Source organism: Tamandua tetradactyla, chromosome 6 (genome assembly GCF_023851605.1).
Source record: "Tamandua tetradactyla isolate mTamTet1 chromosome 6, mTamTet1.pri, whole genome shotgun sequence".
NCBI lineage: Eukaryota > Metazoa > Chordata > Mammalia > Pilosa > Myrmecophagidae > Tamandua > Tamandua tetradactyla.
This window is the reverse complement of record NC_135332.1, coordinates 84494520-84515220: the sequence shown is the minus strand read 5'-3', so window position 1 is coordinate 84515220 and position 20701 is coordinate 84494520. Positions and strand designations below refer to the sequence as shown.

The 20701-nt window shown below is 61.3% G+C and overlaps 2 protein-coding genes across 2 annotated transcripts; both read right to left on the bottom strand.

Moving 5' to 3' along the window:
• Positions 1-4935: 4935 nt before the first annotated feature.
• Positions 4936-7032, bottom strand: LOC143686193 (ly6/PLAUR domain-containing protein 2-like). Its single transcript, XM_077163181.1, has 3 exons — positions 6898-7032; positions 5723-5842; positions 4936-5227 (listed from the first exon to the last, which is right to left on the bottom strand). The coding sequence occupies exons 1-3, from the start codon at positions 6944-6946 to the stop codon at positions 5022-5024; spliced, it is 375 nt and encodes a 124-aa protein (XP_077019296.1). The 5' UTR covers positions 6947-7032; the 3' UTR covers positions 4936-5021.
• Positions 7033-18233: 11201 nt separating this feature from the next.
• Positions 18234-20331, bottom strand: LYNX1 (Ly6/neurotoxin 1). The gene is made up of 4 exons (XM_077163179.1): positions 20211-20331; positions 19170-19369; positions 18839-18940; positions 18234-18627 (listed from the first exon to the last, which is right to left on the bottom strand). Exons 1-4 carry the CDS (start codon positions 20273-20275, stop codon positions 18425-18427), a joined length of 570 nt encoding a protein of 189 aa, XP_077019294.1. The 5' UTR covers positions 20276-20331; the 3' UTR covers positions 18234-18424.
• Positions 20332-20701: the final 370 nt, after the last annotated feature.

Sequence of the window (20701 nt, the reverse complement as noted above, 5' to 3'; positions counted from 1 at the left end):
CTGCTGCCCTCAGTCAGGCGAGGCCAGGGAGATGCTGCCAGTGCCATTCCCCAGGCCACCCCAAATGACCCTCACCCTGTCCCCCAAGATGGTACCTCAGCATCTGCCAGGTCTGCCCCCATCTCACCCCTGAGGGTTGGGACTAACTGCCCCTCTGCCTCGGCCCCGCCTTCACCTCCAACCAGAGGGATGGACCACATCATCGTCATCATCATCCCAGACAGCACCAAGGCCCTGCTCTCCCAAGTCACCCTCCCGGCTCTCCACCACCCTCTGACTCAAAGCCCCACTCCCTCCCCACCCTGGTGTTTGATGCCTTCCCTGCCTGGCCTGGCCTCAAAGGCTGTGAAACCTGAGAGGAGGAACGTGTTCTATGCTTCGCAGAATCCTCCACCCGCAGCCCAGGCCTGGCCATGCTAACTGCTCAGCAGTGTTTGATGGATAAAGGACTGATGGTGAGTGGGTAGAAGGATGGGTGGGTGGGTGGAAGGATGGGTGGGTGGGTGGATGAAGGGATGGGTGGGTGGGTGGTTGTGTGGGTGGGGTGGATGGATGAGTGGATGGGTAGGTAGGTAGATGGAAGGATGGGTGGGTGGGTGGATGGGTAGATGAGCTAATGGATGGGTCGTTGAAAGAGTTGACAAAATTTTTCTCCTAAGGAGACCCTGGACGAGTGTGGTCTATGGTCTGGCTGGACCCTGAGCTGGCACTTAGGTTGACTTCTACCCAGGGTGCCAAAGCCCTCTGTAGCCTCCCTGTCAGGGCTTGGTCAGCATAGGTGTGGACACCCCAGGACAGCTTTGCTCCTAAGACAGACCTATCTGCCTCAAGCCTTCTTCCTTGGGAGCTCAGCTCTGCACCCCTCCCTGCCATGGTCTGGCCTGCACCCAAACGAGCTCCTCTGAGAGTTGATGACCTTCAGGGGCTTGAGGGTTTTACTCAGTGACCCTCCCAGGTCTTGCTGCTGATTGGACAGTGCACTGGGGCGGGGAAGGGGAAGCGGTTGTCACAGTCATCCAGAGAGACCCCGTGTGGCTTGGCCAAGGGCAGGGAGAGGAAGTTGTTCTAGGTGGACGGGTAGGGGGAGGGGGCTTGCTGTGCTGAGATGTGGAGATCCGAGGGATTTTATCATCTTCCTCAAGCCTGCTGTTGCCCCTCCACCTCCCGGGTCTCCAGGAAGGAGGCATCTCCCCAGCACATGCTGCCTGAGGCACTCAAGACATTAGCTGTGCTTTGACCACCCCTGGTGCCTGTCCTCAATCCAGAGCCCTCAATCACTGGCATCACTAACTACTCTGGGGTGGGAGTAATTTAGAGAGAGCCCTGTGTCCATCCTGAGCCCAGAAGCACTGAGAGCGGACAGTCTGCCCTGGTGGTCAGAGGCCACACAGGTGGTGGCCGCATGGGTTCTTGGCTCATCCTAAAGGTGGTCTCCAGCCCAGCGCCCCTCGTCAGCACTCTGGAGCCAAAAGTCCCTGCCCCTGCCCCCCACCTCCACCAGAGGGCCCCCTGGAGCAGGTCCTGCACCCCCTCGGACTCCTTATCCCCTTCTTCCCCCAGCTGTCATGGGTCGGGCTGGGCTGTGAGGAGCAGAGGTGAGTGCGGGAACCCGTTAGGTCTGGGTTCCTGGGCCCCACGGCAACTGAGACTTGGACCAACGCCAGCATTACTGTGGCCTCTGGACCACCGGGCCTCCCCCCAAGGCTGGACCCTCCAAGCCCCTCTGCCCCCGACTCTGGGGTGAGGCACCCAGGCTCTGCCCCTTCCTCCTTTCTCCCCATTATTGGTTTCCTCCTCTCGTATTTGCTCTCATCGGAAAAGTAACCTGTGTCTCCTCTGCAGATGTGGGGACAGGAAAGCCTGAAGGATAGGGCGGCGCCCTTGTCATCTGCCCCGCTGCTGCTGGCACCCTGACCCCTGGGGCCCCCACACCCCGCAGCCTTAGAGCGGGGATCTTAGACGTCAGAGCGGGTCCCGGGTGCCCTGGTGCCGCTCAGCGTGGGCAGTGCTTCAGGGCCACCCAGACCGCACGGTCTCCTTTGTGCCCCAAAGCACCCAAAGATGCAAAGCTAGAAGGAAACAAGTCCACAGGCCCGGGTGGAGCGTCTTTCCCTGGCAGGGTTGCAGGTGATTTTAATTTTCTCCCGGGCGGTATTTTCTGTAATGACCAAGGGCCACTTCTGTAATAAATACTTAGACAAACCACGTCGCAGCTGCCCATGAAGACTGCAGGCAGGGAGCGGAGGGGAAGGAATCTGCTGTCCACCCGAGGCTGGAGAGGGAAGAGGGAAACCCTTACCCACTGATGCGCGATGACCTAGGGAGGTGGACATGTCACCACGGCCCCAGGGCTGAGCTGGCAGGAACACGGGTGATGGGCATGTGGAGTGCAGGGCGGGGTCGCCCACCAGCCTGGAGCCCCAGGGCCACGACAGGTCGGTGTGGTGAGGGTGTCTGCTGGGCGGAGCTGGCTGGGGGCCAGGGGGAGACGGGCCAGGAGGTGACCAGGCCCGGCCCAGCCTTAAGAGGGGAAGCGGCTGTGAAACTGTCACCAGCCACCACACTGTGCGACCTCGTCACAGGCTTTTATCTCTGTGTACCCTGTTTGGGGCCTGGCACAGGGGGTGCCATCACGAGTGGAGAGGGAGGACATGGAAGGCAGCTATTCCTTGTCCCCAGGTCTCCAGGGTCAAGAGCACAGCTCTGATGCTGCAGAGTGTGGAGCTGAATTCCAGTCTCCAGGGGCCCCAGCTAATGGGTAGGGTAGGCTCCACTCCCTTGGGGGCTGAGGCCTCTGCAGTCCCCTACCCCATGCTGTGCTACACCGGGAACGCGCTCGCTGCTCTTCCTGCAGAGCTGAAACTGGTGGAGCAGGCAGGCCCAGCGCACCCTCCACCCCTCCACGCCTCTGTTTACCCAGCTGTGCAACCGCAGCCTGCCTGCCCAGGTGAGTCCTCCTGGGACGCCCCAGTCTCTGGACCCAGAGGCCTAGTGGGCAGTGAGGCCGGGAGCCCTGAGCTCCCCAACCCGAGGTTCATTGGGGCTCCTCCCCTTCCCCTGGGGAGATCCACATAACCCTCCAGGATTCAGCCCCCAGGCCCCTCGGCTTTAGGCCACAGCCCTGGGCTCCCCCCAACCCAATTCTCCCTCTCCTGTATGGTCCCGGCGGCCACCTCAGGCGTGCAGGTGAGCCCCCTGGCCTCCCAAAGGCAGCTGGTCTGATTCCAAACGACGCAGGGCCAGCCCTGGAAGGGACGCGACAGGTGATATCTCCCTTTCCTTACCCCATGCAGACACCCCTGTAACCCCTTCAGCCAGCAGGAGGTAAACGCCCTGTGTGACGCCTCCTCCCGATCCTTCCTGGCCCTGAGCAGCCTGACGTCTCAGCCTGGGGTCTATTCCTCTCGGCCTTATTTCTGTTTACATGGTCCCGAGTTTCCCCCAAAGCACTCCATAGCCTTTCTGCCCGAGGGTGCAGGCGGGGATGTGTACTTTGTTCTGGGATGCCGAGATCTGCTCCCCCAGGCCTTCCCCTGCACCCCCATATACTTGCCCCATTTCTCAACAAAACCAGGGTGGATTCCCAGGGCTCTCTGAAATGCCCCACTGGCCTTGAGGTGCTCTCCAGGGGACTTCATGGCAGGACTGTGGGGAAGGAAGTGGGGAGGACACCCCAGGGGCGTGGAGGAGAAGGGGTCTGGTCGCAAGACGCGGGTTCTGGGGAGGCTCATGTTCCCTGAAGGCGGCGATCAGTAAACGACATCAAGGTCAAGGTCAGGATTTCCAAGTTTGGTTCGGGATCTCGAACGTAGCCTGCCCCTGGGCCCCAAGCAAACCCCGTTCCCACTCCCGGACAGAACCCTTTTCCTGGTCACACACTGAGATGAGGCTTCAGTCACAGTGGAACCCTGATTCTTACAAGAGTGAACCCTGACCCCTGATCACAGGCTGAACTGTGACCCTTGGTCATGGGTGGGCGAGATTCCCAGTCTCACGTGAGGGGCTGGTTGTGACGTGCACATGTGTTTGTAGCATTCTTTGCTGTGTGTTTCCGTGTGTCTGCATAAGTGTGTGTGTGCACACCTGTGTGTGCGGAGTCTCACTCTACTCTCTAAGTCAGCCCATCCTGGGGATGAGAGGCCTGAGAGCAGGACACCTGTGCAAGTCGATGGTCCTTGGGTCTCTGGCATTGGCCCAAGGCCAAGGTGAAATGACGTCCCTCTGCCCTGGGAATCCGCCTCGCTCCCTCCTCCATACCCAAGGATGGAGCTTGTTGCGAAACGGGGCCCAGGGAGGGTTGTCAGCAGGGAGTGTGGGGAAGGCAGGCTGGTGGCACTGGGGCCTTGGGTCCACCTTCTGTTCCCAGCAGCCCTCTACCCTGTAAGGCCAGGGAGTGGGAGGGGGTGTTTCACAGAGTGGCCTCAGATGCCACCTGAGACCATCCTCCCTGTCATTTCTGGGGGGAGGGGAGGTGTCCTCCAGCCTTCAGCACCCCCGGCTGGAGGCAGAGACCTGCCTGGGTGGGTCCGTGCCCCAGGCCCAGCCACCATCCTTGTCTGTGGAATGTTGCTTAAACCACACCACAGGGAGTCAGAGAGCAGGAGACAGACAGACAGGGAACTGGAGTCAGGACAGACATACAGACCAGGCACCAGGAACAAGAGACGGTCCCAGGCTCAGGCACAGGCCCTGCAGAGCCAGATAAGAAAGGAGAGAAACAGTTTCACAGAGAGCCAGGGAGGCCAGGCGAGTCCCAGACAGGAGGTGGCAGGGTCAGGACAGGGGCAAAGGGACAGAAAGATTGTGAGACGGAGCCTCGTGGAGAAGGAGAAATGGGAGTGGCTGTGAAATAAGATGGGCAGGGAGGGAACTCAGGGTGGGCCTTCTCCTGCCCCAGGGGCCCATCTCTGCCCAGAAAGGAGATCCAGAGGCTGGTGCAGGTGGCTGCTCCTTTAAGGGCACTGGAGGCAGGCGGGGGTGCACAGGGAAGGTGGGAGGGGCAGCCAGGGGACTCTCGGGCCCTAGAGTCCGAGGCCCAGGAGCGGGATAAGCGTGAGGGCCAGGCCCAGGCCGCCAGGGCTGCGCAGGCCGGGGGCCCCGTCCACGTTGCAGAGGTCCGTGTTGCAGCAGGACACGGGCCGGCTCTGCCCGATGCCGTCCACATCCGAGGGCTGGCACTTGCTGGCACAAGACTTGGTCACCGTGGAGTCCCCCAAGAAGGGGTACACTGTGGGGCCGTGGGAAAGGGCGTCCGTCAGCTCCTTGGCTGACTCCAAACCCCTGCTTGAGACTACCTCTTGCCGGCCAGGCCCCCCAGGGCTCACTCCACCCCCCACCCCCACCTTCTTTCTGCCAGCTTGGGTGGAAGACACCCATGGCAGTTCACTGAGTGGGCAATCCTGGCCTGCAACCCAGACAGTAGCCCCGATACCCAGAACCTGGTTTTCCCACTGATGCCAGAGCAAGTTCAAGGTGCATTTCCTAGGAAATGGAAGGAGGGAGGGGAGACAGGAGAGGGGGGATAGAAGGAGGGAGGGGAGACAGGAGAGGGGGACGGAAGGAAATGGGGGAAGCCAGGCCCGGAGGCCCAGCTGTGTGTGGGAAAGCCTTTTATTGGAAAGAATAATGCAGTGACTGTGCCCTGTGCTCTGGGGCTGAGCTGCCCAGTGGTGACTCTGCTCGAGGCTGTGTGACCGTGGCCCAGACCCCCACGCCCACTGACCTAGCTCCAGGGAGTAAAGCGTGGTCTTGCACATGGTCTCGTTGGCCTTGCAGGTGGTGACGGTGACACAGTCCGACACACTCATGGGCTCGTGGCACATGTAGCATCTCATGGCCGTGGCTGGATGGGCAGTGAAGCGGGGGAGGGTGGTGTCAGGCAGGCCCACCCGGTGAGCCTCAGGGACAGTCTGAGGGGGGAGGCTCAGGTAGGAGGGGCCACAGCTACCAGCCAGGGGCCAAAATCAAGGAAGAGAGGAAAGCTGGCTGAAGACAAAGGGTACTGGCTGCATTCTGGGTGACGGCAGGGTAAGGCACTCATGGAAGTGAGCAGGAGACCAGGGAAACTGAGGCACTGCAGGAAAGGAGGGTCTGGAGGTGGGGGCAAGTTACACCCGGTCTCCTCAGTGAATTGCAGGCAGCTGTAAGGCAGGGCTGCGGTGGGGATGGAGGTGTGTGATATGCAGGGTGGCCAGCCCGGGAGCCAGCAGGTGCAAGGGCCTGGGAGCTCAGGCTCCCAGCAGGAAGTGGTTGAGGAGAGCATGGCTGCCCAGGCTGCCCCTGGCTGGCCCGAGTACTGCAGGCACCCAAGTGGGCCACAGGCCCCTATCCTCCCTGCCTGGCCTCAGCCTCTCACTCAGTGAAACTTTGCAGAACCCCCAGCTCCTGCCACTCTGCGGAGTTCCTGATCGGGCTGAGTTGGGGACCCCATGGGCCGACTGCTTTTTCAGGGCCCTCAGTCACTGTACCCCAAGACAGATGGGTTTCCTTCCCTCCCCCTTACCCTCTACCCCCAGTGCCAAGTGCCTCCCGGGCCTCCCCAGGGCCCCTCCTAAGCCACCCCACCTCCTCCCCGCTGACAGCCCACAGCCTGCACCCTGCCCCGCCTGTGGTCCTGGGAGAGCAGAGTGCCCCGCCGAGGGCTCTTCCCCGCTCCCTGTGGAGGCTGCGGAGTGGGGGGGGGGAGGGGGAGTAGTCCCGCCCCTCAGCTGCACCCAAGGCTGGTGTCACTGGCCTCTGGCACCCTGGCCAGTACCAGCCCCTAGGGATGGCCTACTTCACCGCCCTGGTCCCCGGTCTCTGAGGGCCCAGCTCCAGGTGCCCCCGGCGGGACAGCGCTCCAGGCACCCAAGGCAGACCCCCACCAGAAGCACCCCCACTCCCTGCCCGCGCCCTCACCAAGGCCCCCGCAGGTGGCCAGCACGAGTCCCAGGAGTGTCGCCTGCATGGTGGTGGCCAGCCCAGGAGCCTCTGCTCCGCCGTTGCCCTCAGCTTGCCTTTGGCGCCCACAGCGACTCGAGGTGCGGCAGCCCGACCGGTTGGCTTAACGGGGTCGGGTGTCCCCGTGGGCGGAGGTGCCGGACCCCGCCCCCGGGCCGCTGGGGCCCCACCCCTCCCCTCCCTGGCCCTTCCCCGCCCACCTCTCCCAATCTAGGGATCCCTCCCAGCGCCCCCTTTGAGGCCTATTCTCCAATAGGTGAGGGTATTCCTCACCGCCCCTTGCCTCAATTTTCTGGGGCCTTTTCCCACTTCCTGTTGACACCCCTTGGGTGTGGGAACCCACTAGCTCTTCTCCATCACCCCTGCCCTCACCCTCAGCCTGCGACTGGGGTCCCAGCTTTTGTGGGTCATCCAGGGTCCCGCAGAGGGGTGTGGAGGGGTGGGGTTGAGTGGCTGTCCCAGGCCCCTGATTCCGGGCCATGGCAGGAGTCCCTCCACCTTGGTCCTCCCTGCTGGCTCCAGAAAGGAGCAGCATTTGTGGTCTAGGGGTTCTGGGTTCGAATCGTGGAGCTCCTGGAGCAGGCTGCGGGTGGCGGGGGAGGGGGAGGGATTGCTGTCGGGATGACCAGCCCTGAGCAGAGTCTGCTCGGTGGCTTAAGGGGACAATGACCAGGGCAAGTGCTGGGTCAGCAAAGAAGACCCTGGATGGAGCCTGCCTGGTAGGGTACGGCTTTGGGCCCACTGTAGGGCCACGTCCCCAGCAGGACAGGTTGCCCTTCACGGGGCTTGCCCCGACCCTACACGGTGAAGGAGACCCAGCGGAAGTTCCTGGCCCAAGGCTTGGGCGGCAGAGGCTGGGGCTGAGTTTGGTCTCTGACGGACAGGTACCACAGTCTTGGGGAACTGGGCCCAGACTCCATCTTCTAGAATGGCCAAATCTTAGTCCCCTTGCAGACTGAATCCCTGCTGTTTCCACTGCCAGGAAGGCCTTTCCCTCCCTGTCTGTCCAGGGGGTGAAATTCTGTCCTAGGAGCACTCCCCTTCCCGTGGCCCTTTTCTGGCCCTGGGCGTTCCTGCTGGGTCAGCTCCAGTGGGGTCTGGTCTTGGTCTCCAGCCAGTTGGGAGGAACTGGGTGGGACCCTAGAGGTGCATGGGGGGGGGAGGGGTGCTGTTCGTGTGCACTCACTGCTGGGTTTCCATCTTGTGCCTGGAGGCACGCCCTGCTATTTAACGGAGAGAGAGGCAGGACATGAGGCTCAGGGAAGCTCAGTGCCTACTGAGGTCACTTGCAGTCACTCTTGGGGCAGCTGGGGCAAGCCAGGGCAGCAGCCCAGACCTGCCTGATTTGGGGCCACACCTCACAGGGCTCGCCACGGTGGCATCCTGTGCTGGGTGAAGCTAATAGGATTAGACACCCTGGCTACCCGTCACTTGTCACGTAGCGGGTCCAGACCAGTTCCTCTGCTGTACCCCCACCTGTGTCTTTCACCCAGAGCACACGTCCGGCCCGGGTCCTCGGAGTCTCCCAGAGTCCTCTCTCTCCTGAGAGCCTGGGACCCCACTCCAGTGCCCAGACTGGGCCTGTCTGCAAATTGCAGCTGTCTCCTGGGGGCGGGAAGGCACGTGTGCCCTCCCGGGTCTGGGCTGGCTCTGGGACCTTAGGTGACGGCCCAGTGTCACCACATCACAGCAGCCTGCTGTCCACCGTGGTGGACAGATCAGGCTTCCTCACAAGGCCTGATAATTTGAGATCCTTTGTTACCACGGCAGAACTTAGCGTGGCCGCCGAGGCACCTCCAGCCCGACGTGTTGGCGGTTAGGCAGCTGATGAAAACCCTTCCAGGTTCTGCGCTCTGATCTTGAGGCTGCCACGTCCCCTCCCCGTTGCTGTGCCTCGAGTTCCCTGCCTCCCCCCCGACCCTACACAGTACGGACAGTCAACCTCAAGCATGTTGCATCTCTCTCCAGGCTCTCCAGCTCGTTGTAGGCAGCCAGTTCTCTGTGCTTTCATTTTCCTCCTTCTTGTTCTAACAGGGATCTCCAGACCTCCTGAGCCGCCAGCAGCCGCCTCATTTCATGGAGGAATTTTGGTAGCTCACTGTCCCTATCCACCAGGAACTACCCCCGTCCATCTTCTCAGGTTTTGGGGACCCTCGGTGGTTGGAGAACCCGCCCCCGAGTCCTATTGTCCCGGAGATTCTGGTGCAGAGAGTATAGCTATTTTAACATTTCAGAAAAAGCATTTCAGAAAAACTTTTAATCCAAAGGGTCAGCTGTTAACAAACCAGCCCCAAGGGGCTGGAGGAGCAGGGGGGTGGTCGCCCCCAAAGACATGTCCCCCTTGGAACCTTTAGACAGAATTAAGGATGTTGGATTCAAGTGACCTCATAGCCAGGGACAGGTGTCCTGGTGAGAAAGGAGCGTGGAGAAGACAGAGGAGAAGCCACGTGAGGACGGAGCTGGAGATTGGAGGGATGGACCCAAAACCGACAGGGGTCTCCAGAGGGAACCCAGCCTGCCTACACCTAGATCCCCGGCCTCCTGGGCTGTGAGAGAACAGATTTCTGTTGTTTTAACCCCCCAGTCTGGGGTAATTCCTCATGGGTGCCCCAGGACACCCCGACCCCACAACTCGGAGGCCCTTACCTTGCTGCATCTTCCAGACTGGAGCCCCTGGGTCAGTCCCCCTACCCAGTGTCATCAGACTCTACAGCGAAGGACCCCCCCCCCCCCATGCCCCACTCTGCTGAGGTAGAGCGCTCCCCCAGCTCCACTCCTGGGCGAGAAGACCCTCACTTTTTCTCATCCGCAGTGACATTTTGGGGTGACATTTGGGTGACATTTTGGGGAGCCAGCATTCGTCAGCTCCAGGGGCGTGGTCCACCCAGCAGATTTTAAATGCAACCTCATTTTACTTTGCTCCTCTCCAGTTCTGAACACAGCTGAACTTCTCCTTTCTTTAGCCATAGGTAATTTTGTCTTTTTTCTTTCTTTCCTTTGTTAGAGAAGTTGTGGGTTTGCAGAACTATCACGCATAAAATTCAGGATTCCCACCCACCGCCCCACCGCCAACACCTCGCGTTGGTGTGGCACATTTGTTTCAGTGGATGAGAGCACATCTGCGTGGCTGTACTGTTAATTGAAGTCCACGGTTTAGCTCAGGGCTCACTGTTAGTGTACTTCCATGGTTTTTTTTTTTCTTTTTTTTTAATTTTTATTTTGTTACCATAGATACACTCTAACATTTCCCCTTTTAATCACATTCTGATATGCATTCCAGCGCTGTTAATTGTGTTCACTATGTTATGCTTCCATCACCAGCATCCCAGGTATTTCTTTTTCCCTGAACTTGGAGGTCTCTAAGTATTCTTTGTAAGTGAAGGAAATCGCCCTTCTTTCACAGGTTTGGGAAACCTCTCCTCCTTTGTCTTCTGACTCTTGATTTTGTTAAAGGTGTGTGTGTGTGTTAGATTTTGATGTAGTCATTTATGAATTTCTCCATTTGGATTTTGTCCTGCTTTTCTTCTCCCCCTTTTTCTTTTTTAATATTTTTATTTAAGAAAACAAACAATACACTTAGAACCACCCAAAATGGATATCATAGTTAGCTTATTCAAAGGCATATTCAAATAAAGTATCCACATAATCATTGTAAAACCTGTGTTTGCGCAGTAAGTTTCATAAACCAATTCAAAATTAAGGCAACCCCCTTTTCCTTTTTAACAGCCCCGCCGAGATTAATTCACTTGCTGTACCATTTGCCCGCTCAGGGGGCCCAGTGCAGTGGGTTTTAGTGCATTCACAAATGGATGCGGCCAGCATCACGGCCAATCCTTGAACATTTTCATCACACAAACGGAACTCTGTACCCTCTAGCTATTGCCCCCTCTCCCTCAGCCCCCAGAAACCATGGATCTAACAGAGACCGTTCTGTCCATAGGTTTCCTTCTTCTGGACATGTCATACGAACAAGTCACACACCCTGGCTTCTTGCACTCAGCACAATGTGTCAAGGTCCAGCCACGATGCAGCCTGAGACCCAGCGTCATTCTTTCCGCGGCCGTGTTACTGCCCGGGGTGTGTATGGGCAGTGCACGTCCTGTCTGTCCACCCGTCGGTTGATGGGTATTTGCGCTGTTTCCACCTTTAGGTTTCTGGGAATAGTGCTGCAGTGAGCACTCCGATCCAAGCTTTTGGGTGGACCCGGTTTCATCTCTCTGCCAGGATGTATGCCTCATGGCGGAGTCGCTGGGTCACTCTGTTTAAGCATCTGGGGTGCATCTTGCTTTTCTGTTCTGAATTGTCTAGTTCTCAAAATCCCTGCCTTTCCTTTCACTTAGAATGCTTTTTGCTATAATGAGAGCAGTAGGGACTCAACTTTACCGTGTCTTCTCCAAAACGGTGGTCAGCCAGCCTGCCGGCCTGCACTGGGCGACTCAACTCTGCCCTGGTCGGGTGCCCCTTTGTCATGCCGAGGATGCCCTTTTGCGCTGGGGCCCGTGCGGGACCTCCATTCCGTCCCACGGCCTCCTCTCCGGTGCCCAGGACCAGCCTGGCGGGGCCTCCCCTGCCCCACCCGGCTGCCTTGGAACTGTTCCCACTTTCTCACCTACTTTTCATGGGAACCTTGTCAAGGTGAAAACTGTAAAGGCAGGGGGGAGGGCGGGGCGCCTCCTGGGAGACAGGCGTACCTCAAGGAGGGCAAGCCCAGGCTGGCGGCCCCGGGTCCCGAAACCGGGGTCCGGGCGGGGCTGGGAGCAGCTGGCGGCACCTTGGCTGAGTGAGTGAAGGGTTCTGGGAACCCCGTCTCTCTCCCACCCAAACGCACCACACGGCCCTCCCGGCCCCACCGGGGTGGGCGTGTGGGTGCCCCTAGGGAGGGGCCTGCAGGTGGGATCCCCAGGACAGGCGGAGCTCTTAAGTGCCAGGATGGGCACTTAAGGCTTCTTGGAATCAACACGAAGGTGAGCTGCTAGCATGGCGACAGGTGGGAGCCTGGGGAGGGGATGGGTGGAGAGCCCTGCAGGAGCTGAAGCCCCCACCCAAGGGGGAGGCAGGGACTCCCCCATACACATGCATCCAAGGTGTAGGGGTGGGGGCTGGGGGGAGGCCTCCAGCCCCAGCTCTCCCAGCACTTTTTTTTCCTGTTCTGCCCCATCCCACCATCCCCATCTCCACCCCCCCAAAGGCTGCTCTGAAGGATGAGGAGGAAAGAATGGGGGCGCACAATGGGGGCCAGACAGCAGCGGGGAGGCTCTAAATGGAAGGGGTGGTGAGGGGCAAGGTACTGCCCAAATCTGTTCGCTCCAAGACAGCGCCCAGTTCGGGGGTGCTGCACTCTACTCGGACAGCCCGTGGCCAGATGATCTGTTTTATCGGGGATGGTGCCTGGATTTGAAGAGGCTGCACAGAGGGAAGACCTAGGCATGAACTGCAGCAGATTTAGGCAGGACTTTCCGCAGGACTTCCGGCAACAGGGGGCAGTGCTGGCCTGTGGGCTGCCCGGGAGGTGGGGGTGGTGGTGCGTGGCCTGGCTGGGTGGGGGCCTGGGCGCTCGGGGCTAGGCTGAGAGCTTGGCGTGGGGGGTGTGTGCAGGCTGCAGGAGCCTGGCAGGGAGTGAGTGTCCGGCTGGGGGTGAGGGACAGTGTCCGGCTGAGGGTGAGGGGTTGGTCACGGTTGCAGAGGCAGGCCTGGCTGCAGGCGTGGGACACATGGGGGCCCAGGGTGTGTGGGGTTCAGGGCAGCCACTGCCATATGTCCTGGTGACAAGAGGTGAGCCCCTGGAGTTGATTGGGGCTCCTGGGGGAGCAGAGGAAAGACCATGGGGGCTCCCTGAGGCTCTGATCTGCCCCCAGCCCTGGCCCCCAGCCCCCATTGCCAAGCCGAGGGCCACCCCTGGGGCAGATCCGGTCCATGGCCACAGTGGTGGAGTGGACAGATGGCCCCCACTCAGCTCGTGGGACCAGGCCCTGCCCCTCTCTGAGCCTAGGTTTCCCCCTGGGCAAGGAAGGCATGGCTGGCCCACCCCTGTGCCCCACTCCAGTAGGTGGAGCCTGCAGGCACTGGGATTGGTGGCACCTTACGGCATGGGCTGGAAGGACAGACGGACACAGAGATAGGGAGGCGTGTGTGGGCACTTCTGTGGCAAACGGGACCTACTCCATCCCATCTGGGGACCCAGCCCCCCAACTCTGCGAGCCATCTTCCCTCAACCTCCTAGACTAGGAGTGGGGGAGTGGGCCACCCTGTCCCAAGTCTGGGCTAAGCACCCCACTCCCTATGGGAAGGCACACCCACAGAGGAGCACCGCACATGGCCATAGCCCCGTGCAGCACATCTGAGCGCCCCCACCCCCACAAGGGACAGAGTGGAGGAAGAAGCCCGGGTGGGGTGGGGGGTGCTGGGTGGACCCCGGCCTGGCCTGTGACCTCTGGGAGCCACTGACTCCTCTGGGCCCACCCAGAGGGTGAACAGGTGGGGAGGCTCCCAAGAGACCCCTAGACCCACAGAGACTTGGGCCTCGCAGCCTAGAAGACAGCACCTCACCTGCCCCAACAGAAACCGGAAAGCAGGGACAGGAGACACGGCACCACAGAGTGTGCCAGGAGGGCTGACAGAGCTCTCCTGCCTTTTGAAATATTAAATTCATTCCATAAATGCCCTGGCCGGATCTGCCCCTGTCCTCTGTATGCCCCATACACCTGCAGGCTGTTTCATCAGCTGGTAGGGAGGGGCAGCCTGCCTCCTCCAGGAAGTCCTCCAGGGCTCTTCCCAGACACCCGCCCCCCCATACACACACACAGCTCTTCTGTCTTGCTGTCTTGTTCCTCCTTCCCCATCTCGGGCTCCTTTGCTCTCTACCATCTCCCTGGCTTGTTAACCTCTGACTCAGCCTCCACCTGCTGTCTTTCTTTCCTTCTCTCTCTCTCTCTGACTCCTGCACCCACAGCCATGTAAAAGGGAATTCCCTGAGCCGGGCGCACAGCAAAGGTGCTCTGCGCCCTCTGTCCCCCTCCCCAACTCACTCACCTAGCTGTCTGTGTTGGTGTGTGTATGCAGAGTTTGTCCCTTGTCAGAGTCCCTGTGCTTTTCAGCACAGGCACAATGGAGGAAGTGAGAAGACTTTAGTTTCAAACTGGTACAGCCAGGAAGCTGGCTGTGATGATGTGGTTTTGGGTGATTCACGTCGCGGCTCCCAGGCGACGCCCTGTGCCTGCTGCCACCCCCTACCCTGCCCGCCCTGTGGGGCCTCCACAGGCGCCCAAACCTCCCCTCCCCCCATCCAGTGGTTTAATCCCACAACCGCCCCTTCATCCATAAAGGTGGGATAATCCCAGGCAGTAGGACTGGGGACTGAGCGAGCCGTCCTGGCACATAGGGGGCTTTCGGCCGAGGTGGCTGCCACCCCTTGCATGGGCGGACAGCCCAGGCCCCAAGCCCAGGCCCTCCTGCAAATGCAAATGGCCCTTAAGGGTTGGGTGGGGAGAGGAGGTGAGCCCTAGATGAGCTGCCAGGTGGCTGGGGTGAGTGCTGCCCACGCTAGGACGTGGTTCTTCTCCCGATTCTCACCAAGGACCAGAGCGGGAGCTGTTTTCTCAGTGGAGGGAGGGGTGACAGAAGGAGGGCCCTGAGGTAGGGGTAGGAGCCCAGGAGGGCAAGCCCGAGACCAGGAGCGACCGGCCCGCCATGCTGTTCTGTGGACTTCTGGTGGGGGGGTACTGCGGGGGTGCTACACAGGTGGCAGGGAACCGGCCCTGCCAACCCAGGGGTCCCTGTGTGTCTGTATGGCTGCCTGGTGGGCTCCTTTGGACTGAGGCTAGGGGAGCAGAAGGGAAGGAGGTCCTGGGGGAGAGGCTGGCTGAGCAGGCCATTCTCCCCTCACTGCACCCACCAACCTGCCCCATGGATTTGTCTGCCCCTCCAAGGGTAAGCAGGTGAGCAGCGTGTGGAGGCACCCTTCTCGAAGGAGCTGGGGTGCAGTGGTGGGGCTGGACTCAGCCAGCCTCGGGCATCGTCCTGGGCCTCCTGACCTACTTCCACAGGTCAAGCCTCGAATCACCCTCTCCCTGGGCCGGACACTGAGGCTAGGCCTGGAGCAGCCATGAAGAACCTGGGAACCTGGGGCGGCCAGGAGGGCGGCCAAACCAGAGCAGGGGTGGAGAGAAAGACAGACACTTCCGTTCATCTGTTTATTTCATATAGTGGGAGATACTGCCTGGGCCTCACTCAGGGGCTGGGGTCACAGGGGAGGGCTCGGCAGGGGGGTGAGGGCACAGGTGTGTGGGGGGAGGCCTTACACCCACAAGCTCCCCTGTCCTCATTCCCACTCCACAGATGCGGCAACTGAGGCTCAGAACTGGGCAGGGCAAGCCCGGGTGGCTCAGAGTTGCAGGTGAGGGGCAAACACTCTGAGGGAGGCGAGGCCTGAGGATGGAAAGGCCACCAGCTTCCTTCCTCCTTTTTCCTCCGATTCTCATAATATATGAATGAGACACATGTTCATTGCAAACCATCAATCACCCAGGACACAGACAGGTAAAGGGGCAGCTGGTCCCGCCTCCTGGGCACCCTGACACAGGGCCAGCCCCTGACCCTACTGCTCAGGGCATCTCACGTCCCAGGTTCCAGTTTCCTCCTTCTGGGCCTGCTTGACCCATAGCTCCCGCACTTCTTCAACAAGCTAAGATTCCCTTCTGTTTATAAGCCCACCTTGCCGGCTCAGAGATACGGAGTCCCCCGAGGAACCCCGGGTGGGAGAAGAGAGTGTGCAGTACAGGGCAGGGGTGGGTGCCTCTGCGTGCCTCAGTTTCCTCATCTGGAAAGGGACATGCCAGTGGCTCCGATCCTCCAGGGTTGCAGCCATGCCTGCAGGCTGCGGTGGACATCAGCCGGTGGTTATTCACGTCGATTACAACGTTACCTGTTTGATTCTGCTAGCGCGGTTCTTTGATATCTCACATCTGCACTTACGTCGGCAGTGTCCATACACTTCCCACTAGTCAGCCTGGCCACTCGGTCAGGGTGCAGCATTCACTGAGCACCTTCTCTGTGCTCTGGGCTCCGTACAAAAGTCAGGGCCCTGTCTGTGGGGGTGGGGTGGGGTGGGCCGCATAGCCCCCACGGTGGGGGGCAGTGGGATTTGTGTTGGGCTTGGACTGGGTCAGGAAGGGGGAGAGATGGGCAAGTGAGCTGGCACCTGAGAGGACTCAGGTGGCAGGTGTGAGAAGCTCCCCCCAAACACGGTAGCCCATTCTGAGCTCCCACTGGATCCTGCTCTTGGCAGACCCAGGGCCCTGGGGCCCCAGGCAGGCCTCGAACCCCACTGCCAGGGGAGGGAGGTGAGGCGAGCTCTGGCCGTGTGGACAGGACATCAGCAGGGCCGTACTGAACGCTTCCCAGCCCCCTCCGGGCTGTCCGCCCACACCAGCCCTGCCCCCCCAGGCCAGTATCTCTGAGCTGGGGCTGGCTCAGCAGCGAGATGGCCTTACCCTTTCAATGCCCTGAGGCTGGCCGCTCATTGGGGGCCTGGGGATGTAAGTGGGGGCTCAGGGGTGGCCCTGAGGCCCCTCTTGGCCTCTTCGGCACACCTCTAGGGGCAGCTTGGGGTTGGGGCAGACTGCCTGGGAGAGACAGCCTGCCCCACGCAGGGATGACCCCAGAGTGGGTTGACTGTACCCGTGGGGGTTGTCGGGGGAGGAGCCACCAGGCCTGCCCCTGCTCTTCAGATGAATTCCCTCAGCCTGGCCTTAAGGCATGAACCCGGATGCCCGGATTTGCAGCCCCTTCCCACTTCCTGACATGGGTGGGGCCTCCCAAGATGTCTCAATGCCCCCAGCTCTGCTGACCCTGGATTCCCAGGGGCCAAGCCCAGCTTGGAGCACAACACTGGGGGTGGAATTTCTGGCACAGGACATCCTGACAAGGAACTACTTATGGGGCCAGGTGATGCTGGCTGGGCTCCAGGGACAATGTCATTAGCTGGGTGACTCCCACTGTCTTGGCCGGGGCCGTGGGCAAGTGAGGAGGTGCCAGGGAGCCAGATGCCCTGTGAGCCTGGCCATGCATATGCCCTCTGGTCTTGCACCAAGGAAGGAAGCTGCTCCCTGGGCCACCAGCATGCAGGCTGACTGGGGTTCAGTGCATCCTTGCTTCCCAAATGTGGCAGGGGGAGAGGTAATGGGACAGTGAGGCTCACCTGGGGAGCTGTAGGCGCTCTAAAATATGCCGATTATTGGGCCCATTAAATCAGAAGTGGGGCAAGAACACTGCAAACGGCACACCTAGGGATCCTTCCACCAGGCTGGTTTAGGGGCAGGTGAGGGGGAGCGCTTCAGCCCTGTGCACAGCTGCCCTCACTGCGCGCTCCCGACTCCATATTTCTGCAGCCCGCGCGCGGGGCTGTAACCCGGAGGGGCTGGTGGGAGTGGGCGCGCACAGCTGCCTTTCGGAGGGAGGGTTCTCTGCAAGGGGGTCCCGGGAGCTTCCCCGCGGGCCTTGTCCTCGGCCCCGCCCCTCGCGCCCCAGCGCAGCCGTCCTCCGCAGCATCCACCTGCGAGGCCCCCCCCCCCCCCCCCCCGGCCCCTCGCATGTGCGTGTGCGCCCCCTGCCCCCTCCCCGGAGTTATCTGAATCCTGGCCTATTGGCTCCAGCCCGGGCCACAGTCTGCCCTCCGTGAAGGGTACCGGTTCTGAAGCCACGCCACGCCTGCCTGCTCCATGCCCAGAATAGCCGGGGAGTCGCTCCCAGGCCCTACCTAATATAGCCAGGCCTGACCGCCGGCGCCCCTGCCAGCCTCAGGCTCCCACTCAGCCGGCCCCGCAGGGTGCGGTGTGGGTGGTATGAGGGCCTGGACAGAGAGGCCTGGGTGAGAGGGACGGCACCCCTTGCTGGACTGGAACCCTTTTGGGGCTGGTGGGGCCCGGACCCTCTTTAGGCTGAGCTAGCCTCTTCCCTGCCAAGGGCTGTTTGCACGCCCAGAGCTGGCACGCATCATCAGGACAGCTGACTGTGACAAAAGCCTTCCTCATATGCTCCTGGGTGTCCGCCTGCCCTGGGCAGCTCCTGGCCCCCCGCCCTCCTCCGAGCACCAGCCCCTCCCACCAGTATACCTGCGGGGGTCCCCAGGACTGCCAGGGGTGCGGGTGAGGCCATGATCAGGCGCCCTGCAGATCAGCGTTTCCTGCCCACTGAGGCCCTGCTCCACCCGCCATTACAGCACCCTTTCCCGGATGCTCCGTCCCTGGAAACAGAAGGGGGACAAGCCTCCCACCAAGGCCACAAACCTCTGTGAAGTCCTGTCCCCCATGAGCCATTTCGAAAAAGGAAGGTTGTGGAGGGCAAAGGGGTAGTGGCGGGGGAGGGCAAAGTCCTGGGGAGGACAGGGCAGGGGGTCGGGCGGGGTGGGGGAGGCACAGGGCTGGGGGTGTGTGGGGGGCACGCCTCCTGAGAGCTCTGTCCAGAATTGGGTTTGGCAGTGGCCAGGGCTTCAGAGCAGACCCCAGAGGGTGGCCAGGAGTACAGGGGCCAGGGCCAAGGTCAGGGTCCCTGGGATGGGGAGGCCCGCGCCGTTACAGAGGTCGTACTGGCAGCAGGAGGTGGTGGATGCATGCTTGGAGTAGCCATCGTACACCGTCTCGAAGCAGCTGGGCACGCAGGACTTGCTGACCTTCATCCTGGTGGGTGTGTAGTCTGCAGAGGGCGAGGAGGCAGATACCCTATGCCGGGGCCTTTAGGGTACAGCCGACACCCTAGGGCTCCTGCAAAGGCCCAAGCCTGTTGGCTCCCTGGGGTGGTGAGAACCTCCCTCCTCTGTCTCCCCCACACTCCCAAGGGTGCAGGGAGAGCCTCCCCATTGGATGTCCAGGGCACAGGTGGGGGTGCAGGTGCTCCCCCCACTCACAAGTTCGTGTGGTCATGCAGTAGGAGACCATGGCTGGGCAGCGCATGGGGTTGAAGCAGTTTTCTCCGTTGTAAGCACAGACGTGGCAGTCCAGAGCCGGAGCTGGGGGCCAGCAGGAGCAAGCGGGGTGGGGTGGGGGGTGTCACAGAACAGCAAGGAGCACCTCCTCCCGCCTAGCAGCCCCCCCCCCCCCATCTGCTCCATCACCTTCCCAAAGGCAGAATAGCTGGAAGGAGAGGCAGTCAGTTGGAGATTCTGGCCTTCCCTCCCCATTTTGGGCCCACCTGTCCCCAGACATAGGTCTGTCCATCCTTCTGTCCATCCATCTTACCCAGAGGTAGGCCCACCAGGACCACCAGGAACAGGGCAAGCAGGGGTGCCATGGCTGGAGGCGAGAGGGCAGCAGAGGGGAGCTGGGAATTTGACAACTGCAGGTCCAGACTCAGCTCAGCTGGGGCTGGGGCATTGAGTGGCGCAGCCAACGCCCCCGCCCTCCAGGAGCTCCGTGTCTGCTGGGTGATGCAGCCCTGCCTGAAGGAATGACGATCTTGTGGTCAGTGGGATGTACAGGGGATACAGGCAGGGGTGGGGTGGGCGGAGGCAGGGCCACCCGACTCAGCCTGGGCCCCAGAGTAGGCTTCCTGGAGGAGGGTACCCTGGAGGTGGGAGTAGAGGGAAGCAGGGCTGGAGACAGTCCACTAAGAGAGACCAGCCCCTGCAGGGGCAGTACTGGAGAAGGAGACCAGGTGGGAGAGGTCCAGGGGTGAGGCTGGGAAGGCAGGAGAGCCTTGAATGCCAGGCCAAACCTGGACTTCATCCAAGGGATGGCACACAGCACCCCTCCACCGGCAGGGTGGGTGGGCATGGGGGCCACCAGTCCTCTCATGGCTGTTCCCTTTGCACCGGGGGTGGGGGGCATCCCTGGCTGGGGTCCCCACCCTGAGGAGCCTGCCCACACCGGGAGCTCTGCGGCAGGAGAAAATGCGCTCTGAAAGCTCGCCAGGAGTGTTCTGGGTAGATGGCAACCTGGGGCTGGCCTTTGCCACTGGACACTTCTCCCTGAGCAAGGCTGGAAGGGATCTGAATAACTTCCCCCACCCCCTCCCCGCGGTGGTGGGAATTCTCGGCTCCCGTCCCCACCCTGGGAACTAAATGAGACTCCCACTTCCAAGAGTGGCGGGTCTCCTATGATTCAGTTCCCGGGTGTAAAAGAAGGCAGAAGGCCTGAGTGAGGCCGGCCCTGTGTCCCTGGCCGGAGACGGGATCCGGGGGAAAGAGGATCCGGGGAGACGCAGTGCCGGCAGGGCTGTGGGGGTGACACGGCCCCCGCGACCTTCAAGGCGCTGAGCCCCCTCCCGTGCCCAAGACTCACCCGCGGGTCCCCCCCTCGGTCTGTCTGTGTGTCGGCCCGGGAGCCCAGCAAGACCCGAACAGCATCACCCTCACCGAAGAGGGATTCTGCGGCTTGGGACACGGGCGGCGCGTGCGCTCACCGCAGGCCCCGCCCCGGCCTGCCTGCAGCCCCCGGTGCAGGCGACTGCCGACAGCCAACCCCACTACGCAGTGCCACCCACGCGACCAGCAGTGGACGCCCGGGCGCCGCCGCCGCGTCGCCTACCCTCTCCACGGAATCCTGCTGCCAATCCCAACCCCGCCCGCAGCCTCTTCCCCGCCCCCGCCTCTCTTCCCGCCCGCCGCTGCGCTCCCCTCCCTCGCCCCACGTAGGGTCCTGGAGCACCCCAGCTGTAGCGACGTCAGGCCCCGGGGCCGGGTCACTTCCCTGCTGTGCTACCTCAGCCGGTTAATTAACGTCTCTGTGCTGCAGTCCCATATCTGCGCGATAAGGGTAACGAACGCTCCTGC

Excerpts from the sequence above, each read along its gene's own strand:
- LOC143686193 (XM_077163181.1), bottom strand. The coding sequence starts at position 6,946 with ATGCAGGCGACACTCCTGGGACTCGTGCTGGCCACCTGCGGGGGCCTT. Across the intron at positions 5,843-6,897 it reads GGCCACCTGCGGGGGCCTTG|CCACGGCCATGAGATGCTAC; the intron begins GTGAGGGCGCGG and ends CTGCCCATCCAG. Across the intron at positions 5,228-5,722 it reads GCTTTACTCCCTGGAGCTAG|TGTACCCCTTCTTGGGGGAC; the intron begins GTCAGTGGGCGT and ends ACGGCCCCACAG.
- LYNX1 (XM_077163179.1), bottom strand. The coding sequence starts at position 20,275 with ATGCTGTTCGGGTCTTGCTGGGCTCCCGGGCCGACACACAGACAGACC. Across the intron at positions 19,370-20,210 it reads ACCGAGGGGGGGACCCGCGG|GCAGGGCTGCATCACCCAGC; the intron begins GTGAGTCTTGGG and ends TCATTCCTTCAG. Across the intron at positions 18,628-18,838 it reads CTGCATGACCACACGAACTT|ACTACACACCCACCAGGATG; the intron begins GTGAGTGGGGGG and ends CGCCCTCTGCAG.